The sequence below is a fragment of the Sitophilus oryzae genome, unplaced genomic scaffold (genome assembly GCF_002938485.1).
Source record: "Sitophilus oryzae breed Bouriz unplaced genomic scaffold, Soryzae_2.0 scaffold_1000_pilon_pilon, whole genome shotgun sequence".
In the NCBI taxonomy this organism is placed as follows: domain Eukaryota; kingdom Metazoa; phylum Arthropoda; class Insecta; order Coleoptera; family Curculionidae; genus Sitophilus; species Sitophilus oryzae.
In genome coordinates, this window is record NW_022145617.1 from 668,703 (window position 1) to 694,788 (window position 26,086).

Sequence of the window (26,086 nt, forward strand, 5' to 3'; positions counted from 1 at the left end):
CGATTTATTTTAGGTATAGAAACATGTATACTCAAAAACTAACGAACTCCAAAAGCCTTTTCACTAGTGAAATAAAAACAGTGGGTTTCCATTTGAAAAAAATGATTTATGATACTTTTTTAATCGCTCAATTCCATGACAGCTGCAGCCATTATTATATGACATTCAAACAATTTAATTTTTGAAATAGATAGCCACATGTCTTCTCTTTATGGCGCAGTGGCTGTGGTAATCACTAAATTTGACGTTTAAACTATACACATATTTTTGACAGGCAGTTTTTTTCGTCCAAAAATTTTAAATATTTTTTTCTAATATACGGTTAATGTTAGGTATAGAGTGTTTAACATCAATATTCATAGAATTTTACAGAGAATTTAAGTATGTAATAAAAAATGGGGACACCCATTTAAAATAAGGAAGTTGCTGTCAACATCGGGTATTTCCGGAAGTGTCGCTATATTGAAAATATTTTTAATCGATAAATCTCGTTGTAATACAATGTGCAAAAAATATCCGATTTAGATATTGTGGTTCTTTAGAAACTTCTAATGCTCTAACGCTCAGCCCGAGATATGCTATACGATTTTGTGCTGTTTTGTATTTAAAAAAACGTCTTATAATACACATTTATTTTTTTGTGGAAATTTGGAAAAGGGTATAAACGGGATAAACAATTTTAGAGCAAGCAATTTTTTTTATGAAGAATGCATTTTGCTCAAAATGTCAATAAAAAAAAGTTTTTCCTCTTGTAAAGATCAATCCGGAGAGCGTAATTACTATCTGTACTATTGTGCAGAGCCAACCTGCTCTATACGCCGGTAGACTTTGTAATGGAGGACTACGCGTTTTTAAATATTTCTAACTATACTAATGTACAACGCAAGCAAGCTCTGCATCGCGGTATTGTTAGTAAATGTGTAGACGTGTCTACTTACGCCTAAATATACTCGAGCGCAGATCATGATCGCGATTTGTTTTTTCTCACGCGCTGCACTGTTCGAATAAACTTATCATGTTTAAAGCAACTATAATATTCCAAATCATCAGATGACAGAAAAGACTTAGCTAAATTAGCTACGGGAGAGAATATTGATACAGCATTTTTCGAGAACATGATGGACACTTCTTCTCCTAACAATGAAATGTCAAGTTTCAGTCAAGACAACGCCAGATTTCACTTTGGAATAGATGAAGTTCCATCATCAAATGCTATTCCCTTACTGGCATCTTCCTTGCCTGAAACGCAGGGGATTGATATCAAACGAGAAATGGCTATGCAAACATTGAGCGCTAATCTCTTGAATATAGTTCAAATAATGAAAAACGAAAACACACCGGAAGCAACGAATATGATAATACGTTTAAATAACTCATTAGAGAGGATTAAAACACCTGCCGAGGTCATGACTTTATTTGCAAAAATGAAGAACATTCGTAGACCGAAGACAATAAAAGTGCAACCTACGTCAATAAGCCGAAGAGCTGAAAGGCCTGGATTGACATCTGGGTCTAGAAGAATACAAGCTGGAAGGCCTGTCAAGAATGAAAGAACTGTTAGAAAACGTAAACATGGAAGATCATTAGCAGATGCTGTATCTGGAAATAGAAATAATGCAAAATCACATTAATGTTATTATTTTCTTTTGTACACTCGCCTTTTACAAGCTTTTCTTGTTAATAATAATGTATAAAATAAAAATGTTAAACTGTTTTAAAACTAGTTTTTACACTGACAATTTATTGGTCAATTAAGTGATAAGAGAAATATTGACAATGTAATACTAATAATATTACAATGTGTTAAGTCAACAATAAAATGATAAATAAATTGGCAGTAGTTTGGTTATGTCAGTTAGTTTGGTTAAACTTTTATTTACTTTTGTAAATAAAAGTTTTTATCTTGGCCTAGCGCGCGTAGCGTAAATATAGTATGTTTAGAAGTTTTTAAACCCGGCTATTTACACATTTACTAACAATACTGCGATGCAGAGCTTGCTTGCGCTGTACAGGGTGGGTCAAATTCGACGCTTTTAAATGGAAACACCCTTTTCTATAGGAGATAGACGAAAACTAATATCGGTGTCTGGAGCTCAATTTTCATCAAAAACATGATGGTGAAAACCGCACGTCAATATCTCTTACCGTTTCGGAGTTACGGGGTGTTTTTCAAAAATGTGCATTTTTAACCAATCGCTGTAACTTTTTTACTATGGAAAATTTTGTATTTCTATGAAAACATTTCCAAAGCACCTTTTTACGTAGAATTTAATGGTTTAAGTATAATTTTTTTAAAATTAATAATTTAAGAGTTATCAACAGAAAAATTGATTTTTTATTTGGGACACCCTCTATATTTTTAATTAACAAAAAAGAATTTAAAATTACCTTTCCAAAAATATAGCACACTTGATATTTTGTTATAATCCCCTTTAAAAAATACAGAAATACAGAATTTTTAAAAGTTCGCCACTTTTAACTAGTAGACTTTGGACCCCTTATTGATGATATGCCCTTAATGGAACTGGAAAACATATTTTTCCAGCAAGACGACGCACCGCCTCTGAACGCTGAAGTTATCAGCAAATTTTTGCAGCCAATTTCAAAAATACTTGAACAGCTAACCAAGATCCCAGCCGTTGGCCGTCGAGGCCGCCTGACTTAGTGCCCATGGATCTAATACTATGGATATATTTGCGCAAGAATAAAGGTTCCTTATTCTGCCGTATAATCTAGACAAGAATTAGAAATACTTAGCAGTTATGAGAAGGTATCTTTCACCCCCACTTAGTTTATGAATTCAGCGAGAAATGTTCAAAAACTACCCCGTCTGCCCATAACAGAAGACGGTTGATATGTCGAACACCTGTAGCAAAATCGCATGCCTTGGTTTGCTATTTATTTTTATTGTTATTAGATATAGTTAAATTTTGTTGATGTTGGTTAAATATATTTTAAATTGTTATAAAATTCTGCATCTCTCATAGGAAATATTATTTTCGTTTTAATTGATTCTCACAGCTAGAATTTTTTTGCATTACAGCCGGTGCCGTTCAAAGCCTACTTATTTAAAGCGGGCGATTTTTTATACTCCATTTCTCAAAGAGGAATCGAGCAAAATATCAATATCAATCAAATATCAATATTTTTGGAAAGGTAATTGTAAATTCTTTTCATTTAATTAAGAATACAGAGGGTGTCCCATATAAAAAATCAAATTTTCTGTTGATAATTCTTAACTTATTAATTTTAAAAAAATTATACTTAAACCATTAAATTCTACGTAAAAAGGTGCTTTGGAAATGTTTTCATAAAAATACAAAATTTGCCATAGCAAAAAAGTTAAGCGATTTGTTAAAAATGCATATTTTTGAAAAACACCCTGTAACTCCAAAACGGTAACAAATATCGATATGCGGTTTTCACCATCATGTTTTTGACAAAAATTGAGCTCCAGTCACCGATATTAGTTTTTGTCTATCTCCTATAGAAAAGGGTGTTTCCATTTAAAAGCGTCGAATTTGACCCACCCTGTACAGGGTGGACCATTTTGGTTGTTTCTATAGGCTATCTAGGAAACCGTAAGAAATATTCAAATTTTGATATTGCAGTCTCGGGTTCTTTTTTTGAAAAAATCACAATGGCGCAAACGGATCGTGGCTATCTTGATCGGTTTCGAAGCTACAGGGGAATTCTTAAATTTTGTACTTTTTGAAGATGTTCGATAGTTCGTTTATTTCAGCAGTTATGCAAAAATGGATTATACATTCTAAGGCACTTTTCTGTATAGAATGCAGTGGCGTAGTCAGACTTTTTTCGAAAAAAATATTTTTTTAGATATTAACTATACTTCTGTTATTTTAAATAGAACTTCCTGTATATTTTCAAATTTCCTGATTCAGCTTGGCATGAGTTTCTCGAAAATATATAACACTCTATATTTATTTTCACTATTAACCTCAACATTTCAATTTTTTCTTAAAATATCCAGTTAATAGTAGGCCGCGCCGAGTATCTAACAAAATAAACGGTAGTCATGGTGATCGGAACATACCTTTGATGGATGCGTGACATTTCATTTCAACAGATTGAAGTGTGTGTATTTTAAATAATAAAAAAATGAGTAAATTTGTAAATTTTGAGAGATATAATATGTTAGAATGTTATATTGAGTCTAACAAACATAAGCAAATGGCAGCTGATTTATATTTTGAGTGGTATCCTGACCGCGAGCAACCAAACCCAGCCATTTTTAAAAGATCAGAAAACAGTCTAATCCTAGCCACCTAGGTTACCTAATATCACTCCCTTGGACTTCTTTCTCTGGGTCTTTCTGAAAAACGAAATTTATCGAAATGCAAATAGAACATTAGAAGAGTTACAATAAGATAGTTTTGTTGTCTCTTTGCAAATTGTAACCAATATACACATTCGAAATGCTGTTAGCGGCGGCGTGCGGAGACGATGCCAACTCTGTCTAGATAATAATGGGCAGCAGTTTTGAACATTTAATGTAGTCTTTGTGTTTTTCTTTTTTTATATTAACTGAGAAGCCCGATTGAAGTAACCTGTTGAGTTTGTATTAAAATATGTTCTTTTGTTTCTGTCACACTTATTATTTATTTGCTTCGTATTGTTCGAATTTATTTAATTGCTAATACATAGATTAATTTGAAAGTAGATATTCGCTTGTTTCCTTTAATACTCGGCATGACCTACCAAGAGGAAAGTCGATATCTTTAAATAAATTGGAATTTTAAAGTTAATAGTGATAATAAATATATAGTGTTATATATTTTCGAGAAGCCCATGCCAAACTGAATCAGAAAATTTAAAAATATACAGGGGGTTGTATTTAAAAAAAAACATAAGTATAGTTAATTTCTAAAAAAATACCTTTTTCGAAAAAAGTCTGACTACGCCACTGTATTCTACACAGAAAAGTGCCTTTAGAATGTTTAATTTATTTTTCCGTAGTTGCTGAAATAAACAAACTATCGAATATCTTTAAAAAGTACAAAATTTGAGAATCCCCCTGTAGCTTCGAAACCGATCAAGATAGCCACGATCCATTTGCGCCATTGTGATTTTTTCAAAAAAAGAACCCGAGACTGCAGTATCAAAATTTGAATATTTCTCACGGTTTCCTAGATACTCTATAGAAACAACCAAAATGGTCCACCCTGTATATTAGTATAGTTAGAAATATTTAAAAACGTGTAGTCCTCCATTACAGTCTACCGGCGGCGCCCAGTGTTCAAAATTGATGAAAACTTGATCAAAATTGATTACGTGCACGCTGTAAACCCTATTGCGCCAATTTAAACGACTTTTTCGTTAATAATTTTTGACAGGTTTTATTGCAAATAGTCTATAGCAGTCATATATCAATTATAATAGTATAAAAACTAATCATCCGAATCCTCATATTGTTCTCGCCCATCATTATCTTCATTGTTATTATGCTCATCAATTTTGAGTTCATGTTTCTCCTCCTTTGTAAGGTCCAGCAAAGGAAGCATGCTTTGGTCTATTTTCCTATGAACTTTTTTGGAGAAATGAAATGAACTCAGGAGTGGATCCGAGCTCAATATGAGTCTTTTGAACAAATCCTCATTAATTTTAGGAGGGCTGATTTTTGTTATGTGAACATTTCAGAATTTTAGTTGCTCTTGTGGGCATGGTCATAGTTGCCTCTGTTACCAATTTTGAAGCAGAGACGTTTCCCTCTTCACGCAATTTCTGGACTCAGCAAATGATAACCTGGCTGCTGTATTTTGCCGTCTATTTTTTCAGTCTTTCTACGTTTACTAACGTCCGAACTTTCTACAAATGTTTTTGACGACCGACCTGCTATAATAATATAAAATGTTAGAATTTATCCCTATAGATAAATAATTATTTTGCATATTTACCTCCACTTGTAGATGCAGAATAATCAGGAACCGTAAGTTGCCGTTGACAATGAAACACTTCATCGGGAAAAATAACATCAACCTGTATAGCCAATCTGCATACCTAGACAAGAAATTTCTGTCTTTCCTCCGAGCAGTTTTCTATTTTGTTAAATATTACGGAAAAAACGATTGCCTCATGAAGTTATTGAGAGCGTTAGTTGCAATTTCATCTCCGTTTGTTTCAAAATGATCTTTTAAAAAGTCCAAAACATGAATTTTCTTCACAGAGAAATCTTGGCCAGGTATTTCCATCATTTTCTCATGTAGATGCAGAAGTGTAATTGCCATCATGAATAAATGCCAAAAATAAACCCACACACTTTAAAACAATATATTTGTTGACTTACAACACCGCAAAATAACACAAACTAAACTTATGACTACACTGAACACCATATAATAAAAAACTAAATATTGGCCGCCCGGCCGCGTGTAAACATGTTTAGAACTCAGCGCAAATTAATCCGAATTGCAGCCTGATGCGCACCTTTGCGCAGGTAAAACAAAATGTTCCTAAATTCCTTAGACTATAGGCTTTTATGTAATGTATAATTTATTGATGAGCAAGGACTAGCAATAAACATAAAAGACCAATAAAATGGCATTTCTTCAAAAACTGTATTGGGTTATAGGCAGCGAATTATGCCTGAAAGGAAAAGCGACCTTCATTATAGTATTTAGGTTATTTAAATCCTTAAAATTAGCGATGGGAACTATCGAATGAATTAGACTATGGAATGGTTAATGAATGAATGATTTCAACTATCGAATGGTTTTATTCGAATAAAATCATTCATTCATTTGTATACTAAAGCATATGTGACAACCTCGCCGTGCGACTAAATGGTTATCGTTGAGTCACGACTATCGAATGCTTTTGATAAATGAAAAATGAAATTTAGTATTCGTTTGATTTTTGTATGCGTCAGTGCATTATTAGTTCTTCCAAATTTTTATAACTTCGCCGTATAAATACTGTGCTATTTTTGCGTTTATTAAAATAGTTAAAATACTAAAATAGTAGTTATTTTTTAATTTTATTTATTGACGATTGTGTGCATGTGCAGGTGGTCAAAATTTTTCCGAAAATTTGTATGGTTTTCCGTAGTCCGATCTTTCAATTATTTAATTTTATATGGTATATGGTCTATTTTTTAATGGGAAATTTTGAGAAGTAGCAATTTTTAAGAGATGAGATGAACTTACAATTAATTTAAAAATACATATTTGTATTTTAGATGTTTTAATAATATGAATTAGTTGAACTTAATAATCATATTTAAGTAATGTGGTTGTATAATCATATTTAAGTAAATGGTTATCGAACTCAAACTATGGGGTGAGAAAATTAAAACGAAAGTTTTACACGTGCCAATTTAAAAAAAGTTAACGATGTTTGTATTTTGTTTATGCTAATTCTCTTACATGTAGTTTTTAAAAAATATTTCATTTATTTTTTAAAGTAAATGCCAGTAAAAGTAAATATAATTTTTAAATAGTAATATAAAGCACCTAATATAAATAATTTTGATTTCTAATTTTTTATTTATATTTTCCTTCCATTACACTGCATGCTTAGAAAATTAATAAATGTTTATATTTCATGATTTTAAAATTTGTTGTTAATATAACAAATTAGTTCTGTAATTATTATTATTTAATAAACCAACGTTGCCACAAAAAATTTAGAGACTATATTATTTTTAAATAGGATCTAATATAAATAATTTTGACATCTAATTTGTTGTTTATATTTTGCTACTACTTAAAAGAAAATATTTATATTAAATGATTTTAAATTTTGTTGTTAATAGGTATAACAAATTATTACTGTTATTATTATTTATTAAACCCGTCTTTGCTAAAAAACATTAAAAATAATTTTCCTACATCCAAAATAACAAGTAATATTGCAGTGTAACAACAGAATATTAATAAAAAAAATAATTAACTAAAGCCAAAAAATAATATTCTTTGCTAATATCAACTAATACCAAAATATGGCAACAGCGCCTTTCATAATTTATAATTGTATTTTCTGTGTAAATACTAGCACCTCAATAAAAAAAATAATGTGTCCTTATCTATATCTGACTCCGCAAAAAATCAAAGATGCCGGCTTCTTTCATAGCATTGCCACCGACCGCTGTCGGGTTTCTCGGAAAGAAACCTACGTCGCCGGGCGACAACTAAAATTCAGTTAATATTTTATTATAATCGATCCTGACGAATGAATGAATTTCATAAATGAATGAATTTCATAAATGAATGAATTTTATAAATGAATGGTTTTTGCTGCCGAATTACTAGAATACAATATTTCAAGGCAGATGACGGATCTATTCGATAATTTTTATTCGAATAGTTTTCAACGAATGTTTTCTTACTAACTATCGAATTATTCGAATGAATTGCAACTATCGAATGTTTCGATTGTATTCATTCGATAGTTCCCACTACTACTTAAAATATGTACTTTTTTCTGATATAATTACATTTCCATAAATAATTTGACTTGCAGCGGCTAAAAAAGAAAACATTTTAATGCCAAAATATGCTGTATAAAATTATTATTATTTTTTTAGCTTTTGCTCATAAAGATATTCAGTCATGATAAAGCCATTAAAGCAATGCTTGGTTAAAAGTTGTAAAATGAGGTAAAGAAACATATACGTTAATTTGACGATTCTCAAATAAACTAAAAATTTTCAATTTCGATCGGTTTTTTGCAAATTTTGAACACTGTGCGGCGGCGTATAGAGCAGGTTGGCTCTGCACAATAGTACAGATAGTAATTACGCATCCGGGGACATAGTAGACAGTTTAAAAGTAGGTTGATAAAAAATTGAAAAATACCGGTTTTCTGGTCATAGTCAATAATTACAAATAAAAAAAAAAATAAGTATACCTATATTTACGCCTGTTTTCTTCGGTGTTCTCCACTCCGATGTCGGTCAACCGCTTTCCCATAGTCGAAACCGATTCATCGGCGGCCAAAATACCTTTTCCCGGGGCCACGATGGCGTTGGCGATTTTGCGGAGCTCATCTTGGAGAGCTGGGTCGGGGTAGTTCCAGTGAGTAGTCATTTTGGATAATGGTTGAGGTAAACTGTAAGAAAAAAAAAATGTTGATATAACAAATTAAAAACAGAAATTTCTTCTTAGATTTACTTAAACTTACGTAGGTGCTGCAAGACTGTTTATAACTAACGTTTAGTACCTCAATTTTGTTTATTTCGAACTAATCTTATCTAACAGAGGTCACAGGCTTTCACCAATGACAGATAAACAATGTATGTTCAAACAAACATATTATTGAGCCATACACATGTTTTTCTTTCAGGGAACGGATATAGGGCTTAAGCTCCGTCTACACATAACGTTTAACCTGTCGGGTAAAACGGAAAACCGTCTAGAAAACTGACGGCAGTTTCAAGACGTTCGTCCGTCTTAGCCTCGTCTACATACAGCGTGTTTCAAAAAACATGTGTCATTTCTCATGTGCAGATTCGTACGTAAAAATAAGATTTATTTTTTATATCAACGTAGGTCCGACTCTGCTTTGTTTCGTAGCTACAGGGTGTTAAAAGTCCTAATAATCTTTCGAATTATTATAGTTTTCTTTCAAGTACTTTTAGTGATTTGAATCAAATTTTGAGGGTAAAAGGTGCTATAAGTGCTATATATTTTAATACTAAAAATGTGCCTATAGATTTTTCAGGGAATATGGGTTATCACTGTTATATTTTTCAAAAAAAAACATGTGCGCCACTGACTTTTTACTTTTGATATCAAAATTGTGTAGGCCGTTTAATGCCAATTAAAAGTTATCTCTTGATATTTTGGCGAATTCGGCCTCCTTGATCAGATAAATGCTATTTTATTAATCACAATTAATAAAATAAAAATAAAATTAATAAATTATATATTCTACCTAATTTATTATTAAATATTATTACTATTAGTCCAACAATCAAGGGTCCAACCTACAGCAATTTCAAATAAAAAAAATGGCGCCGGGAGGCACGCATAGCCGCCCATACTAAAATATGTTAATATCTCGAAAACTGCGACTTTGACTGATTTTGATGTTATTACAAATTTTGTTGCAAATATTATTCCTAATCTTAATTTGAAAACCGCGTTTCGCTAGCTACTGTAATTTTGGAGTTACGATTTTTTAAAATTTTTCACCCTCTCCCATACCCCCTTACCAACCCCTCACCCCCACCAAAAACTAATAGCCAGATTCTCGGGTGCCACAGTATTTTTGTGCCAAATTTGGTTAAAATCGGTTCAGCGGTTTTTGAGTTATCGTGTTACAGACGGACAGACGGACAGACAGACAGACAGACACCATGAAAATATTTTGTATTTAGGTCATTTATGACCCAAGTAACTCATTTTGAGTGAAATTAAAAAAACTTTTTTTTGCCTTGGTTTTATCAATTATTATCATAGTGTTTAAATTTTATTTGCAAGCTAAGCAAAGCTAATAATTGTTAACATAGTATCGTTGGGTAATAACCACCAGATATACCTTTAAACAATTTTGTAAAATTACAATGACATTATTCTGTGAAACTATGCAAAAATATTAGATTTTTTAAAAGTAGCTTATTAAAAATGCTGTAATATATCCATACAACTTTCTGTAAATTTACTTATATATTTTTCTTTGTAGGCAAAGCGATAATTTTGTTGTAAAACTAAATAATCTCCCGGTAGTCCTCTAGACGGCCTTCCGTCTTAATTCATTCCAAGTAAAATATCCGAATTTTTTTTCGTACACACAAGTTTTGACACACTTCATTCATTTTGACTGAACAGGTAGGACCGAAAGGTAAAACGTTATGTGTAGACGAGGCTTTAACAAATTTATTTCAACAATAAATATAGAGTTAACTTATCGTAAAAAATATGTACTAAAAATAGAAATAACTCAAGTAACAAAACATTGATTTACTGTTTTTAATTGCTTCAAATGACTATTATGATGCACAGGGTACGGAATCAGAATCTTTATTGCAACTTTTTAACAAAAGTGTGTATTTTTATTAAAAATCTGTTTTCTGCAAAATATTGAGAATAATATGACTACTATTTAAAATTTAACAGGACGAAAAAAAATAAACTACCGATTATTGAACATAACAAACAAACCACAATTATTAGATTGTAATATTGATATTTGATAAATAAGAGGAGAAGTATAAATTTACTTAATATGTATTTTGTAATAAGTTTTTCCATCAATATAGAAATAAACAAAACTGTGATGTATTATAGATAAACAAGGATTATAGAATAGTATAAAATATTTGTAATTATTGTAATAATAATTGAAGACTGGAAGTCAATAATGTGCTGTGTGCAAAAAAATGGTTTATGGGGGTAATTTTCACTCTTTCCGTACTTTTTCTTGATTATGTGTAAGTCAAATGTTAAAGCCAGTGGTGCATATACGGGAGGGGTAATGGGGGTAATTACCCCTCCCAAGAAGAAATTTATGAATAAGAGAAAATGTGTTATACAATAAAATTGTCTCAAAAAAAGTTAATAATACCAATCAAAATAGAGAATCCAAACCAATTATGTAAAAAAAGTATATTTCTTTCCACAGTCACAATACCTTTCAGGGAAAATATAATTTAAATTTAGTACTTTATTTAAATATTGTCACTACCCTTCCCAGACTCAATCTCTAGATGCGCCACTGGTAGCAAAACATAAGACACCCAAAATTTCATTCAAATCGGAATAACGGTTCTTAAATATCTGAAAAAATGTGTTTATTTTTTTGTGTTTGATGCCCTCTCCCTGACAAACGAAGCATTTTTGTATAGAGGTAAATTGTGACCAATGAACTAATTTTGATTCCAAAAATACGTAGTAGTCGTATTTCCACGGAACATTGGCACCCTGTATAAAGCAGTGAAAACACCAAGAAGCAATCCTAACAGACGATAACGAGATAATTCTAGGAGTAAAGGCTAAGTTTGCGAGATGGAAAGAATATATCGAAACACTTTTTAATGATGAGAGACCTTGCTCCCCACCACCGATAGATCAGATACTGAATGAAAAGGCTGCAGCAATAACCAAAGACGAAGTTGTTCATGCAATAAAAACAGAGAAAAGAGGAAAAGCCCCGATAAAATAAACGTTGATATATTTAAGCAGATAACTTCTATAGGGTGGCTCAAAAAAGTGTGAGTGGACCTGGATGATTTTTTTTAAACGGAAGACCCTGTATATTATTGCATTTTTGGATTCCTTTCAGATCACTTTACATAACCCTAAGATATGAATAAATATATTTCGATAGTATCAGAGATATTAAAAAATAAATCAAAAATGTATATTTTTCAGCCCTTTTTAAAAGAATTATTAAAAATACAAGAACTGTTTTGAAATCAAAACTATATTAGGTATTTACTTTAGATGGTCTGTTCTTACTTTGCTATAAATATGGTAATCGTAAATCATACAGGATGTTCAATATTCTACGCCAAACTTTCTAAAATATAAAATATTTTTTCTTTGTTTTTTTAAATGGAACACCCTGTATATTATTTTTTTATTAGACGGAGACTTAAAAAATGAACATTTTTTGTATTTAGAGTATTTCAAAATTTTTAATAGTTTCGCAGATACACGCAGTATTATTTCATATGGTAAAATACGAGAGAAAAATCATTGGGTGGCTTTGATAAAAATTTACTGTGGAAAATGCCATATGAAATATAAAACTGCAAATATCTGCGAAACCGTTAAAAATTTTGAAATACTCTAAATACAAAAAATGTTCATTTTTTAATTCTCCGTCTATTGATAAAATAATATACAGGGTGTTCCATTGAAAAAACGAAGAAAAATTGTTTTATATTTTAGAAAGTTTGGTGTAGAATTTTGAACATCCTGTATAATTTACGATTTTCATATTTATAGCAAAGTAAGTGCAGACTATCTAAAGTAAATACCTAATATAGTTTTGATTTCAGAACAGTTCCTGTATTTTTAATAATTTTTTAAGAAGGGCTGAAAAATATATATTTTTGATTTATTTTTTAATATCTCTGAAACTATCGAAATATGTTTATTCATATCTTAGGGTTATGTAAAGTGATCTGAAAGGAAGCCAAAAATGCAATAATATACAGGGTGTTCCGTTTAAAAAAAATCATCCAGGTCCACTCACACTTTTTTGAGCCACCCTATAGAAGTTAAAATATTTTCCTGAAATACATCCTGGTACATACTTTAGGTTTGCACTTAAATAAAATTCTCAAGTTTTTTATTCTAGGAGCTACAGATGCTCGACGCACTATTGCCGGACCCTGTATAGCTCAAGCAAAATACCACCAGATTGGCTTAAATCAACATTCGTAACTCTGCCAAAGAAACCCAACGCCTCACAATGTGATGACAATCGGATAATAAGTCTTATGTTCCATGTCCTCAAAACCTTTCTTAGAATCATTCCCACGCGAATCTACAAGAAGTACGGAAGTCAGATGGACAACACCCAGTTTAGCATCAGAAACGGACTCGGAACGCATGAAGCACTCTACACCTTCTTCCTAAATGTAATGAGACAGAGGTGTAGGGACATGAATGTGAATGTATTTGCATGCTTCATAGACTATTGTAAGGCGTTCGACTATGTTAATCATCAGAAGATGATCAAAATTCTAAGAACAACCGGAGTTGACGAACATGACTTACCTTTCATATCAGAACATTATTGGCATCAAACGGCGGTAGTTGAGATGAAGCAGTCAACATCGGAAGATATACAAATCAGACGGGTTGTTCGACAGGGTTGCGTCTTGTCTCCGCTCCTGTTTAGCCTGTACTCGGAGACTATATTTAGAGAAGCACTGGATCGAATCCAGGGCGGAATCAAGTTCAATGGAATCCCAATAAACAATATCAGATATGCCGATGATACGGTTATAATTTGGTTATAATAGCCAACGATATACAAGAACTGCAAAAGGACATCATAGATTCCGTAGTCCACTATAGTGAGATGTTTGGACTGGATCTCAATGTCTCCAAGACTAAACTATTGGTCTTTTCTAAGACTCTAATAAATGCACACCTGCGTGTCAAGGGACAAACAATCGAACAAGTGACCTCAATAAAGTATTTAGGAGCTAACATCAATAGTCAGTGGGACCCGAAAAGAGAAATATTTTCAAGAATTGAGCAAGCGAGAAAAATCTTCGTGAGTATGAAATCATTTTTTACAAGACGAGACCTCAGTGCGGAACTCAGAACTCGAATGGCCAGATGCTACGTCTTCTCTGTGTTACTCTATGGATGTGAGAGCTGGACACTGGATTCACAGACTGAAAAGAGAATAGAAGCCTTCGAAATGTATGTGTACAGACCGATGCTGCGAATCTCATGGGTACAAAGGATTACCAACGATGAAGTACTCCAGCGCATGCAAAAACAAAAAGAGATACTGAATACCATCAAGGAAAGAAAAATGCAATACTTGGGTCATATGATGAGAGGTGATAGATACGAAATACTGCGCCTCATAATAGAGGGCAAAGTGCAAGGGAAAAGATCAGTAGGAAGACTCCAGTACTCATGGCTAAAAGATTTAAGGAGATGGTTTGAACGCTCGTCTGCGGAAATCTTCCGGGCTGCAGTTTCCAGAGCCACAATTGCCATTTGGATCGCCAACCTTCGGCAGGAGAAGGCGTGATAAGAAGAAGAAGAAAAAGTATAAAGCAGTATGTGCAACGGCTATTAAATTGCTTTGAAAAAAAGTTCTCAACCGAGATACCCCCCATTTTAAAACATTGGTTATAGAACAATAAATATTGTTTATTTCGAAATAATAATTTTGGCACTTAACATACATACATATTATTTACTTCAAGTCTTCAATTTTATAATTATGTACGTATTGTATTAGATTCACAGACTTCAAATTTTTAAGTCTGTGAGAATCGTAACAGTAATCGTATACTACATAACTTCATTATTTATCTGATTTATAGCTTAAAACAAATTAATCTTTCATTTTTATCCGATATATGATGGAATTAGGTACAAGGTTAATTCTTTATCATTTAAATATCTTTTAAAATTTTATTGTTAAACATACAGTAATGAAATGATTTTTGTCCTATCAATGACCCCATCATCACATTTTGGACACCTTCCAATATTCAGAAGTCTACAAATTTTCCTTATATAAATATGTACGTTCTAATTTAAAAGTTTGATAACATTTTGTTTAGTCTAATCGTCTAATCAATTAAAACTAGGTACTGTATCTCTCATTATATAATTCCATTTTATTTATTAAAAAATAGTCGAGGTCACATGGAGGTCAACTTTTTATACAGGTATTTTTTTCTGCCAATGCACAAATGCACATCAAGTTTACTTTTTTTTTCGATTATAATACATAGGTATAAGACTATGCTCTCATAATAATATAGATACTAAATAATATAAATATAACTGTAATTAAAAGAATATTAGCAAAATTAACATCATTTCTATTGTATCTGTATAGATAATTTTAGTTATTAAGTATTACTTAATTTTAATTAATGCATAGAAATGCACTTTGATAATAATTTTCATTTATGTTTGACTTTAAATTAATTTTTCAACCTTAAATTACTGATTATTGATTTTGCAATACCAAAATTACATGATAGTACCTAATACCCACGATAATACCAAATCTCTAGATTGGTGGAGAAATTCACATAAGAGGACCACAGAAGAGGATCACAATAGATCTGAAAAGGACGTAGTAGAACAGGCCAATAGCAACCTCAAATATCTATCTACTTAATATTAATGATATTATAATAATAACTAGAGTTGTGTCAACAACTCTCTGCAGATTACGACAGGCGATATCCAAAATGTGACAGAAATACAATTTACTTGTGAATTCAAATGACAGACAACAATTGTCAAGTGTTCTTTCAATGGACAGACTATATGGATATTTTTTGAGCTGAAGTCTCCAATGGGGATGTTACTAAAGATCCTGCATACCAGTCACAAGGAGTTATTGTGGATCAAAGGAAGAATATTAGAAGATAAAAGTATGATTAGAACAGTTCAATAAGTGTCTTGATATGAAGAAATAACCAAAAGAACAGAATGGATATAATATATAATTCATAAAATATTTCAAAAAAGGTAAATTGTAATTTTGAAGTGTTACATTAAATTGGTTAAGTGTTTTTTATATCAGGATAATAAATACTAATATGAAAATATTAAAAATCTACTAATAAACTGTTTTTGATTCAGAGGTAAAAGTTAAGCACCAAATAAGGACATATAGAGGTCAAATCGTTTAATTTAGTCTGGTTAATTACCCTTACAATTCTTATAATATACCAATGCATTTTTTGAATAAGTACTAATTATTATATAAAACATGATATAGCAAAATCATTAGAACAAACTTTCTATACATATATCACCTGTAAGAATGCTGTTATAATTTCATTTCTTTAATTCAAACCTATCCCTTAAAAGAAATGTTTATAAACAAGGGAAATAATAAATACCCATAATAATAAAAAAATACAATTGATATATGGGCTATGGAATAACTTGCATAGAGTACAATAAAAAAATGCTATATCAATTTCTGAAACTTGCTACTACAAGAAATAAGCATTTAAAACATAATTAAATCATATTTAATGGTAGGTTAATGATTGTATTTGATTATGATAAATGAACATATCGTTTCTATCACGTAATCATACAAATTACACAAGAAACCCCTCGATTTATTCAATATTCTCTGTATCTATTTAATTTAAAATAAATTTAACTATAAATAAAAATAGTACTTACGTGCTTTTATTGTTTTAATTTGCACTAAACAATTTACACCCTAACTAAACCGGGGTAGATTTTGAACTGAAATTTTTAAAGGACGTTTAGAGGACGATTCAGTCAAATTGTCAATCGGCGTTAAGAAAAGACGTGCGGTTCCTCGTCTTATTCACTTTTATACACAGATATTACGGAAATGGAATTTCGTACATTACGTGTCATTTGTCAAGGAATATTTTCTCGGAATTGTGTTTCGCAAAAATCGACTTTATGGTAAGTGATTGTTAAGTTGACATTGGCAGATTTCAAAAACTTGCACAAGTTTATGAAAAAAGAAAATGAATAGTAGTGCCATCTATCGATGGAAGCCAGTATCTCGACAAATCTCCTAACAGGAAACTACGGAGAAACCTCAATTGAACAAACAGGAATCTATTTGAATTAAAAGATATTCGCGCTGTATTTAAAACGATCTTGCATATATCACATAATATTATCTAACGTATTTCTCTATAAAATTGTTGTCAATCATTATATAAGACCTAATATTTTTATTTGGAACTTAATCTTTAAAAAATTAATCTTCTTTTTAGCTGAACAAATTAGGCAAAGAAAATCAAGTCCTCCTAATCTGGGTGCCCACCGAGGGAAAAAAGGTAATGAAAAAGTAAACTATTTAGCTAGAAAAGGAGCGAACACTCCACTAACTCGACCAAAACCAGCGGCAAAATTGATGCGGGTGATGCGTCGCATCCAGTCAAAATATTGTTATACGTTTTTATTTAAAAAAGTTACTGAGATCTCTTATAAGCTTTTGGTGCATTTCAGTTAAATTCAACAAATTCCGACCGCAGCGCTTCAACGGCAAAAATCTGAAATTATCAGTAGCCGCCATCATTTGATCGCATTAAAATAATATCGAAATCGTGGTTTTGTCATAATATTTAAGTATTTTAGTTTTTTGCTAGTGCAATTATTCAGACTATAAACCACTCAGGTACGAGGTCTGTGTGATGTAACGCTGTTTCGAGTAGTAAAAAATAAAAGTGAAAAGAATTCGAACCCATACAGCCCATCAAATCACATTTACGATGTGTTTACATTATTAGATGTAGACACAGGGTGACACAATTCCCCCGATGTAAATATGCTACGTTTACACATTGTAGTTCAACACGTATGCACAAAGGTTAAACGTCCGCCTCACACAATGTAGCCACAGTATAGCATTTACGTATACACAAAGGGATACGGATACACAGTGTGCCGTAGGATACACAGTGCTTGTGTATTACGTTTAAACTATGTTTACACATTGCAGTTGTGACTACCGCGTATATACGTATGTATTTTGCTTCGTATATACATCTTGCGCTAGATAAAACTACTTCTTATGAACGAATTTAGGAAATAATACAAGTTTTGATGCCTAACTTTTCGTTCTTTTTAAGAAATATGTATTCAATGATACCAATTATATCTTTTTAGAACGAAAATTAGGAAGGCAAAACTTTGTATTTTCCAAAAGTATCTCGATCGTAAGTTCAAGAGAAGTAGCCTTAAAATTGTTCCATTTTTGTTTTGTATTAAATGTACCATTTTTCTTCCATAAAATGGATTAAGTGGTTAAAAAATAAAATTCTTATATTTCTTTATATCATGGAACGCAATAGCGCAAATAACACAATAATAATAATTATTTACACTGTAGAAACCAGAAGTAAGAAAACACTGTAAAAGAACAGAATTTGTATCAAAATGTATTAAAAATATAAGTACCTAGTATAACAACATACTAAAATGGTAAACACTGGTATATCGCCACGATTTGGTGGACCTCGTTTAGTCATTTTTTCAGGTTTTTTCTCCTCTTTTCCCTACAAGCAGTTGGTTTATTAGCATACTCATTCATCGAGCACTCTGTTGGACTTTGTTGTATTTTATTTCCAGATTAACAATCTCACCCTTAAATATTATATGAAACTGATTATTGAATATTAAACATATCTGTATATTGATCCATCAATAACTTACTTTAGTGTAAGAAGTTCTTTGAAATGTTTAAATCTTTTTTTCTCTGGTCCATTTATATTTTTATTATTTCCAAATTAAAAAAATATATATTGCACTTATTGCAGAGCTAACTCAGCTAACCTCTTTATTATTATACGAGAATATTTGGAGTTTTCATTCATTGGAGTCAAAATTTGGTAAATTGGGTATCGATCAAGGGAAGAGTCGCTGCTATAATATTAATAATACTCTTAGGAAGGTGTAACAAGGTAATTAAAAACTTGTACTTACCTTAAAATCTCTTTTAAACTACACACAAACAGAACATTCATATAGAGCTTCCGAATGATAAAACAATAATGGCTGCTAAACACACATCACTCCTAGAAAGGAGGAAGGAGAGAGGACACATAAGATACACTTGGTCGGTGTATCTACGCTGAGGCTATCCGCGCATGCGCACACCTTCATGCAGTACACTATTACAAAGTGTCTATATAGATATTTATATTATGTGTATACGTCACATTTTTACAAGGTGTGTACTATAGGCACAACTATGATACGAAGTATTACACATACATATGACTTATACATTGTATGTCTCATATACGTCAGATTTCATCATTTTAATAATTATTTGTTACGTTACAAAAAACTCTTTAGAATCTTGAGTGCATACGGTATACAACTAGTAAACACTGTATCACACAATTCTATCAATATAAACCTGCGTGTATCTCATATGTATATGTTAGAACTAGATGAACACTTAGGTTCACTTTAACATATGTTGTTTCTCATGTGTCTCCCTTGTAGAAACGTAATTTCATTTGGACGTGCTATATGGGAACTAGGCGTTCGTGTTGTGTTGTGACAATTTCAAATGTTAATAAAATTGCCGAAAAAATGTTGACGCGTAAAGGAGAGCGTGATGAGGGCGTTGTTGGGTGCAACAACATTCAATAACTCAACTTTCCCGATATTCAACTCTCCCGAAACAACATTTTATAGATTCATAGTTTTTCACACCGATTTGATCAAAAGCAAAAATGGATTCAAGCAGTTCGACGAAACAAGTGAGTAAACAAAGTGCTCGTTACATAATCAAAAAATTAAATAGAAATATACTATGAGAGGTGAGATGATAAAATATAATTTGCAATATTAATGGTAGGTATACTTTTTTAATCAACTAGCGATTAAATGTTTTATGAACATCTTCTAACATTATAATTATGTACCTTTAAAAAAATTCGTTATAGCCGAAATAGCTCCAATTATACCTCACTAGCAAAACCGGTGATAAAAAACTATTCTCGCTACCGTTGAACTCGTCTAAAATAATTTTTTAACTGGAATAATAAATTATAATGGAAGTTATAGACCTTCTGAAGATATCAAAATATTTACCTTTTTATTTTTTTGCTTAGAATTTCCACAAATTATACTTTCTAACACTTTTAGAATAATTATATTACTTGCCATTTAAACCCGTGTATTTGTATGTATTCGTTATTTACGATATTCTCCGGCGGTGGCAGCACCGGCGGAGAATACCAAGCCTATACTAAATTAAAATCGTTTATTCGTCGTTTTAATGAAAATGTTTATAAAAGTAAACCTTGGTTATGTGGTTGTAAGTTGTAGGGCACTGAATAAACTTTTTTGTTGGCCTTCACTATTTTATGTAACAGATACGTTCACAGCTTTGTTTTTTCCTAAATTTAGTTTCTTTTTTAAATTGGTTTGATAATTTTTTTAACCTGTTACATTTTTGCATATTTGATTTTTGTAACTTCAAAATTAAAGACTTTAATAAAAAAAAAGAAAAAAACTTTATTGTGTTGGTACTACTTATTATTACATCTCCTTGTATTGACGTCACGCTACGCCGCTGGTCACCCGATATATAAATATTGAATTTTCCGATAATTCTTATCTATCGTTAACCATTTCATTTTGACAACAAACTTTATAGCTTCCAGATGAGTACTGTTATTGTTAAACTAATTTAACTAACAATCATAAAACCACTGGGATTCCGAAGTCATTTTTGCATTCCCATTTCTCGATGAAAAATGGTACTGATAAACCGGTAGGTACCATCATCGTGTCGTGAACTCACAGTAAAAGCGCGACTTGTTCAGTGCGAGCCGGTGTCTTTCTACAGACAGACGGGTTACGCGGGTACTATCATAAGGTACTATCGAAGTCGAAATATCCACGATTAAAGAAACATTCGTGAAAGTGCTTATTTATGTTATGCCTATAGTCGTTTAAGGTACTACAACACAATCATATTTCTTTAATTTTTCCTTTTTTACATAGGGTTTTAACAGAAACGTTTAAATAAAAGATGGTTTTAAACATCGATATAGTTTTTTAACACTAGGATAAAACAAAGCTTTGGAAAGCAGGTATAAGAAAATCAAAACAAAAATAGTTTCAGTCAAAGTTAGTCTACCTGATGGAAAATATTAACACATTAGAGATTAATGTTGGATTCTTTGTTTAAAGCTATTCTATTTATGTATTTAAATTACTTACAGTATTGTACTTTTTTTTAAATAAGATTAAGTTATAAAAATTATATTAGTACCATTGACCAAAAAGTCTTATAATCAAAGAAGCTTTGTATGATGACGGATAATCAGTTATTATGGGAAATTACATTAGAATTTCTTGAACTATCAAAGTCTAAGTACAGTACTTTTACTTCTTTCATATTTCATATAGGCACTGCAATAATAATTGTTAATATTATTACTAATAGTGTACTTAATATTACTACTAAAGAAGAGTTTATTGTATTTGTTTATATTTTTTGTAGAGAAAGTTTAAGATAATTTTATAGAATTTATTTTGGTTCTATTATTTATTCTTATATTTTAATATAATTTTTAGTTTTTTTTGAGAAATCTTAAATTGTCGCGATAAATTATGTTTTTTGAGTCAATACCCGTAAACATATACAATATACAGGGTCCGGCAATAGTGCGTCGGGCATCCGTAGCTCTTAGAATGAAAACTTGGTCATTTTGTTTAAGTGCATGCCTAAAGTATGTACAATTGCGATCAAAAAAAAAAGTAGTACAACAAAATATGATTTAATCTGCTGGTCTATAATAAAATATTTTTAAAAGGTAGGAAAATTTTTTATACTTTTATTTCGCCACGTATACCAATTATTACCAAATTCATGGTAACGCTTAAAAAGTTAGGTGGCATAATTGTATTGTTTTCATAGTGACGACGATAACCACTTCTCGATATCCTTATAGACAAGGAGTTCTATCTGAGACTACTAATTCTTGTACTACTTTTTTCTTATCGCAATGGTACCTATATATAGAGTGTATACCTTCTATAGAGTGGCTCAAAAAAGTGTAAGTTGATCGGGATTACTTTTTTAAATGGAACACCCTGTATATTATTGCATTTTTGGCTTCTTTTCAGATCACGTTCCATAATCCTAAGATATGAGTAAATATATTTCGATAGTTTCAGAGATATTAATAAATAAATAAAAAATAATACTTTTCAGCTTTTCTTAAAAAAAATATTGAAAATACAAGAACTGTCCTGAAATCAAAACTATGTATATTATGGTCTGTACTTTACTTTGCTATAAATATGGTAATCGTAAATCATACAGGATGTTTACAATTCTACGCCAAACTTTCTAAAATATAAAATGATTTTGCTTCGTTTTTTTTAAATATTAACATTTTTTTGTATTTAGATTTAGAGTAACTCAAAATTGTTAACGGTTTCGCAGATAATCGCGGTTTTATATCTCATATGGCATTTTCCACAGTAAAGTTTTATCAAAGCCACCCAATGATTTTTCTCTCGTATTTTACAAATCAATTGGACTGTCAGTATGTCAATATTCCATGGGTACATTGATAAATGAGGTCTAAATTATAAGAAAATGCGAAAATTCTGCGAAAACTTGAAGAGATAAAATAAAAATGGTATAATACAATTTGATAGACAATTAAAATACATTTTTAGACACTCTGTATAAGGTAGTATTATTTTTATTATTGCCACACAATATCTGATCAATAAATAAACTTTGGTAAATATTTAGTATTAAAAACCATGGAGAAATAAAGCCTTAAAATTTTTACTGCAATTTCACAAAATTGAAAATATTTCAAAAACGGTAGGTAAGGTTTAAGTGTGAAAAATGGATAAACTTTAATCAAATATACGTTTATTTCAATCGTAGAATCTAAAAATAGAATAATACAGAGGGTGTTCCATTTAAAAAAATATGATAATATTTTGTAATAATACTATAATAATTAATATAATTAATAAACTATAATATTTTTTGTTTATTTGGGACACTCTGTATCTTATCCACAAAATATCAAGACACAACCGTTACACAACTTTTAATCGGCACCGTAAAACGGGGCTACTTCGGACAGTTTTTGAGGTTTTTTGTAAGTTTCTTGACCTAAGTGTGTTCAAATTCAACCAATATTTTTTGTGTGGGTTACTACATCCTTCCCCTATGTCTAACTAAAAAAAATGTTAAACTTTCTTTTTCTGACGTACCTATATATTTTTTTGTTTGAAAAGTGTCCGAAGTTATCCCCATAGGTGGGGTAACTTCAGACATGCCTTTAAAAATGTGTAAATTTGATCTTATACCAGTTAAAAGGAAACTTCGGACAAAAATATAAGTTTTCAAAAAAAATCAAGTTCATTTTTTAATAAAAACTCAAAAAATTAATAACTTCAAACACTATTTAAGACATTTTTATTAAAAAAGATTGATTGATAAAAATATCAGTCAACAATTTTGCCTCTTCCTCGATACTCAGCACTGGTTGCCGTCCTGGATTCTTATCATGAATCCCCTTAACTTTATCCCCAATTATGGATTTGGGAATCCTATAATACTCAGCCGCCCCCCTTAAGGTTTTTCGCTTGGCTTTGACATTTGCTACTGCTTACTGTAACCTCTCGGGTGAATAATTTTGGTAGGGGCAACTCCTCAGTTGCTTTTTGTAACTTCGAACCATGTCCGAAGTTAGCCTTCAAAATATGATTTTTTTGCTTACGACCATCTGGAAAAAAATTGAACGATTAAAAATCTTCAAATTACATAAAACATTTTCAGATAATATACCTATATACTGAATACTGGAACAAGTACGACTTTATGAATAATAGGTTTAGTTGTATGGCAGTTACTTTTTCCACTTTAAGAAAACAACAAAAATTGCATACTTACAAAAATTGGCGTAAAAAATACGCCAGGCCCGAGAAACACTCGGTACTTAAGAAACGTCTGAAGCACAAAACATATACACAAGGAGAAGTGTTAGCGCCTTGCTAAATATTGGAAAGTGAAATTGACGTTTAAATTTGACACTGTTACAAGTCTACTGCTACTAGCGCCCCCAATATCGCTTGTAGGAACTACGGACTAGAATGTCACGCATGGCGGGAAGTTTAAAAAATAAAAAAATTTAATTCTTCATTTATTTTTAATTATGACATACATAAAAACACAAAAAATACACCATTTTTTTAAAATATGTTTAATATCAATATCAAATATATAACAGAAATTAATTTCACCACAATAAATTAATAAAATTAAAAGAATAATGTTACAAGTAGATCAAGAGACAAAATTAATTATAATAAAACTGAAAAAAAAATGGCGTCTCAGATGGCTTAGAAATGAAGATATATATCGTAATTTTGAAAGTAAAATTATATGGGAAATGTCATCGATCATCATTTTTAAGCCAACTGGACGATTATTTCAAACATACAAGCTGAGTTCGTTCATAGTGCTCTGAGAAATCTAGATGAACAAATAATAAATTAAAAGTATTCCAGGGGAAAAGAGAGGAAAAACCTGTATCGTCTCTGATATCTGTCAAAGTATTGTTGAAGGTGTCATCTTTTTGCTCGAAGTTTTCAGGTCGATCAAAAAGATGACATTTACAACAATACTTTGCCGTAACTTTCACAAATATCAGAGAGAGTACAGGTATTGCCTCTCTTTTCCTCTGGGATGCTTTATATCTGTTGTTCTTTGTTTATCTATATTTCTCAGAGCATAATGCCGAACACGACTACAGTATATAATAATTTCAATATCCTAAGTGGAAAGAAAAAAGATCACCTTTCTGTTTTGTATTATGGTCCCTTTGTTCCGATGGCTCATCTCGTTGATATTTAGGAAGGTATCCATAAAATATACATTTTACTATCGGTCCTGGGATGAAAAAAATATAAAATTCAATTTGATTTGATGATCCTTTTCTGTCACCTAAATCAGGAGAATGACAATGAGCATGTTAAGACGAAAAAAAAAATATTTAACAACACTTACCTACACGTTAGTCCGAGGAGTTTTATCAAAAAACTATATTTGCCTAAGTAATTTATGTATTCTTTGCAAAGCAAACTGCAGCGTGTAAACAAAACAAATAAAATGGCGACAAGTCAACGTCAACGACCCGACATGGCCCCGACAAGGAGAAAAGTGGTGTTCGAATATCAAATTATGGGTCACCAAAAATTGTTTTTGTCTCCTTTCAACGCACACTTTAGAAAGAAAAAGAGATGAACTGTAATACTGAAAGAACGTCAAGGTTTTATCTGTCACTCTTGTCAATAATTTATCGGTAAGGAAGATTCCTAGAAAATCGCTTGTAGTCAAGTTTTGAACCATTGCCAATTCTCCCGTAAGAAGTGTCATCCACCTGGTCTGAGGGCACCTGTTTTAAACACGTTCCAGTCCACACGCGGCCGCTTTGATGATTTCGCTACCCCCCTCAATTTTTTTCTCTTTCAAGGACCCGTTGTCCCAATTTACCCGTGCTGTACGAAGTAGCCCCGGTTAACGGCATTAAACGACTTTGCTTTGATCGTCGTTCACAGTTGATCTGTCGGTGAACTTCGTTGGTACAACCGGGCCTTACACAATTTTACTAACAAGAGAAAAAAAGTCAGTGGCGCACATGTTTTTTTTTGAGAAAATATTGACGTGAGAACCCATAGCCACGTCCATGGTGAATATGTCGACACTTTTTTACTACTAAAATATGTAACAATAGTAACTTTTACCCTCAAAATTTTATTCGAATCGCTAAAAGTACTTGTAAGAAAATTATAATAAGTAAAAAAATTAAGACTTTAACACCCCGTAGCTACGAAACAAAGCATAATCGGACCTATATTGATATGGAAAATAAATCTTATTTTTACGCGAGGAATCTCCCGACGGG

General features: G+C 31.4%; 2 protein-coding genes across 4 annotated transcripts in view; one reads left to right on the forward strand and one right to left on the reverse strand.

Annotated features, from left to right (window-relative positions):
* The window catches only part of LOC115875786 (fructose-bisphosphate aldolase), a 27,300-nt gene extending 10,319 nt beyond the window's left edge, over positions 1-16,981 (reverse strand). The window contains exons 1-2 of one of the 3 annotated variants that reach the window (XM_030891318.1): positions 16,821-16,981; positions 8,866-9,066 (exon numbers count right to left, since the gene is read on the reverse strand). In XM_030891318.1, the coding sequence (XP_030747178.1) occupies positions 8,866-9,044 (179 nt within the window). In that variant the 5' untranslated portion in view covers positions 9,045-9,066; positions 16,821-16,981. Of the gene's footprint in view, positions 1-8,865; positions 9,067-9,128; positions 9,161-16,820 lie in introns of those variants that run through there. The other 2 variants (XM_030891399.1, XM_030891478.1) reach the window with 2 other exon arrangements.
* Positions 16,982-20,836: 3,855 nt separating this feature from the next.
* The window catches only part of LOC115876501 (calcium release-activated calcium channel protein 1-like), a 62,424-nt gene continuing 57,174 nt past the window's right edge, over positions 20,837-26,086 (forward strand). Inside the window, exon 1 of the mRNA XM_030892342.1 lies at positions 20,837-21,099. The gene's annotated coding sequence lies outside the window, so the exon portion shown is untranslated. The remainder of the gene's footprint in view (positions 21,100-26,086) is intronic.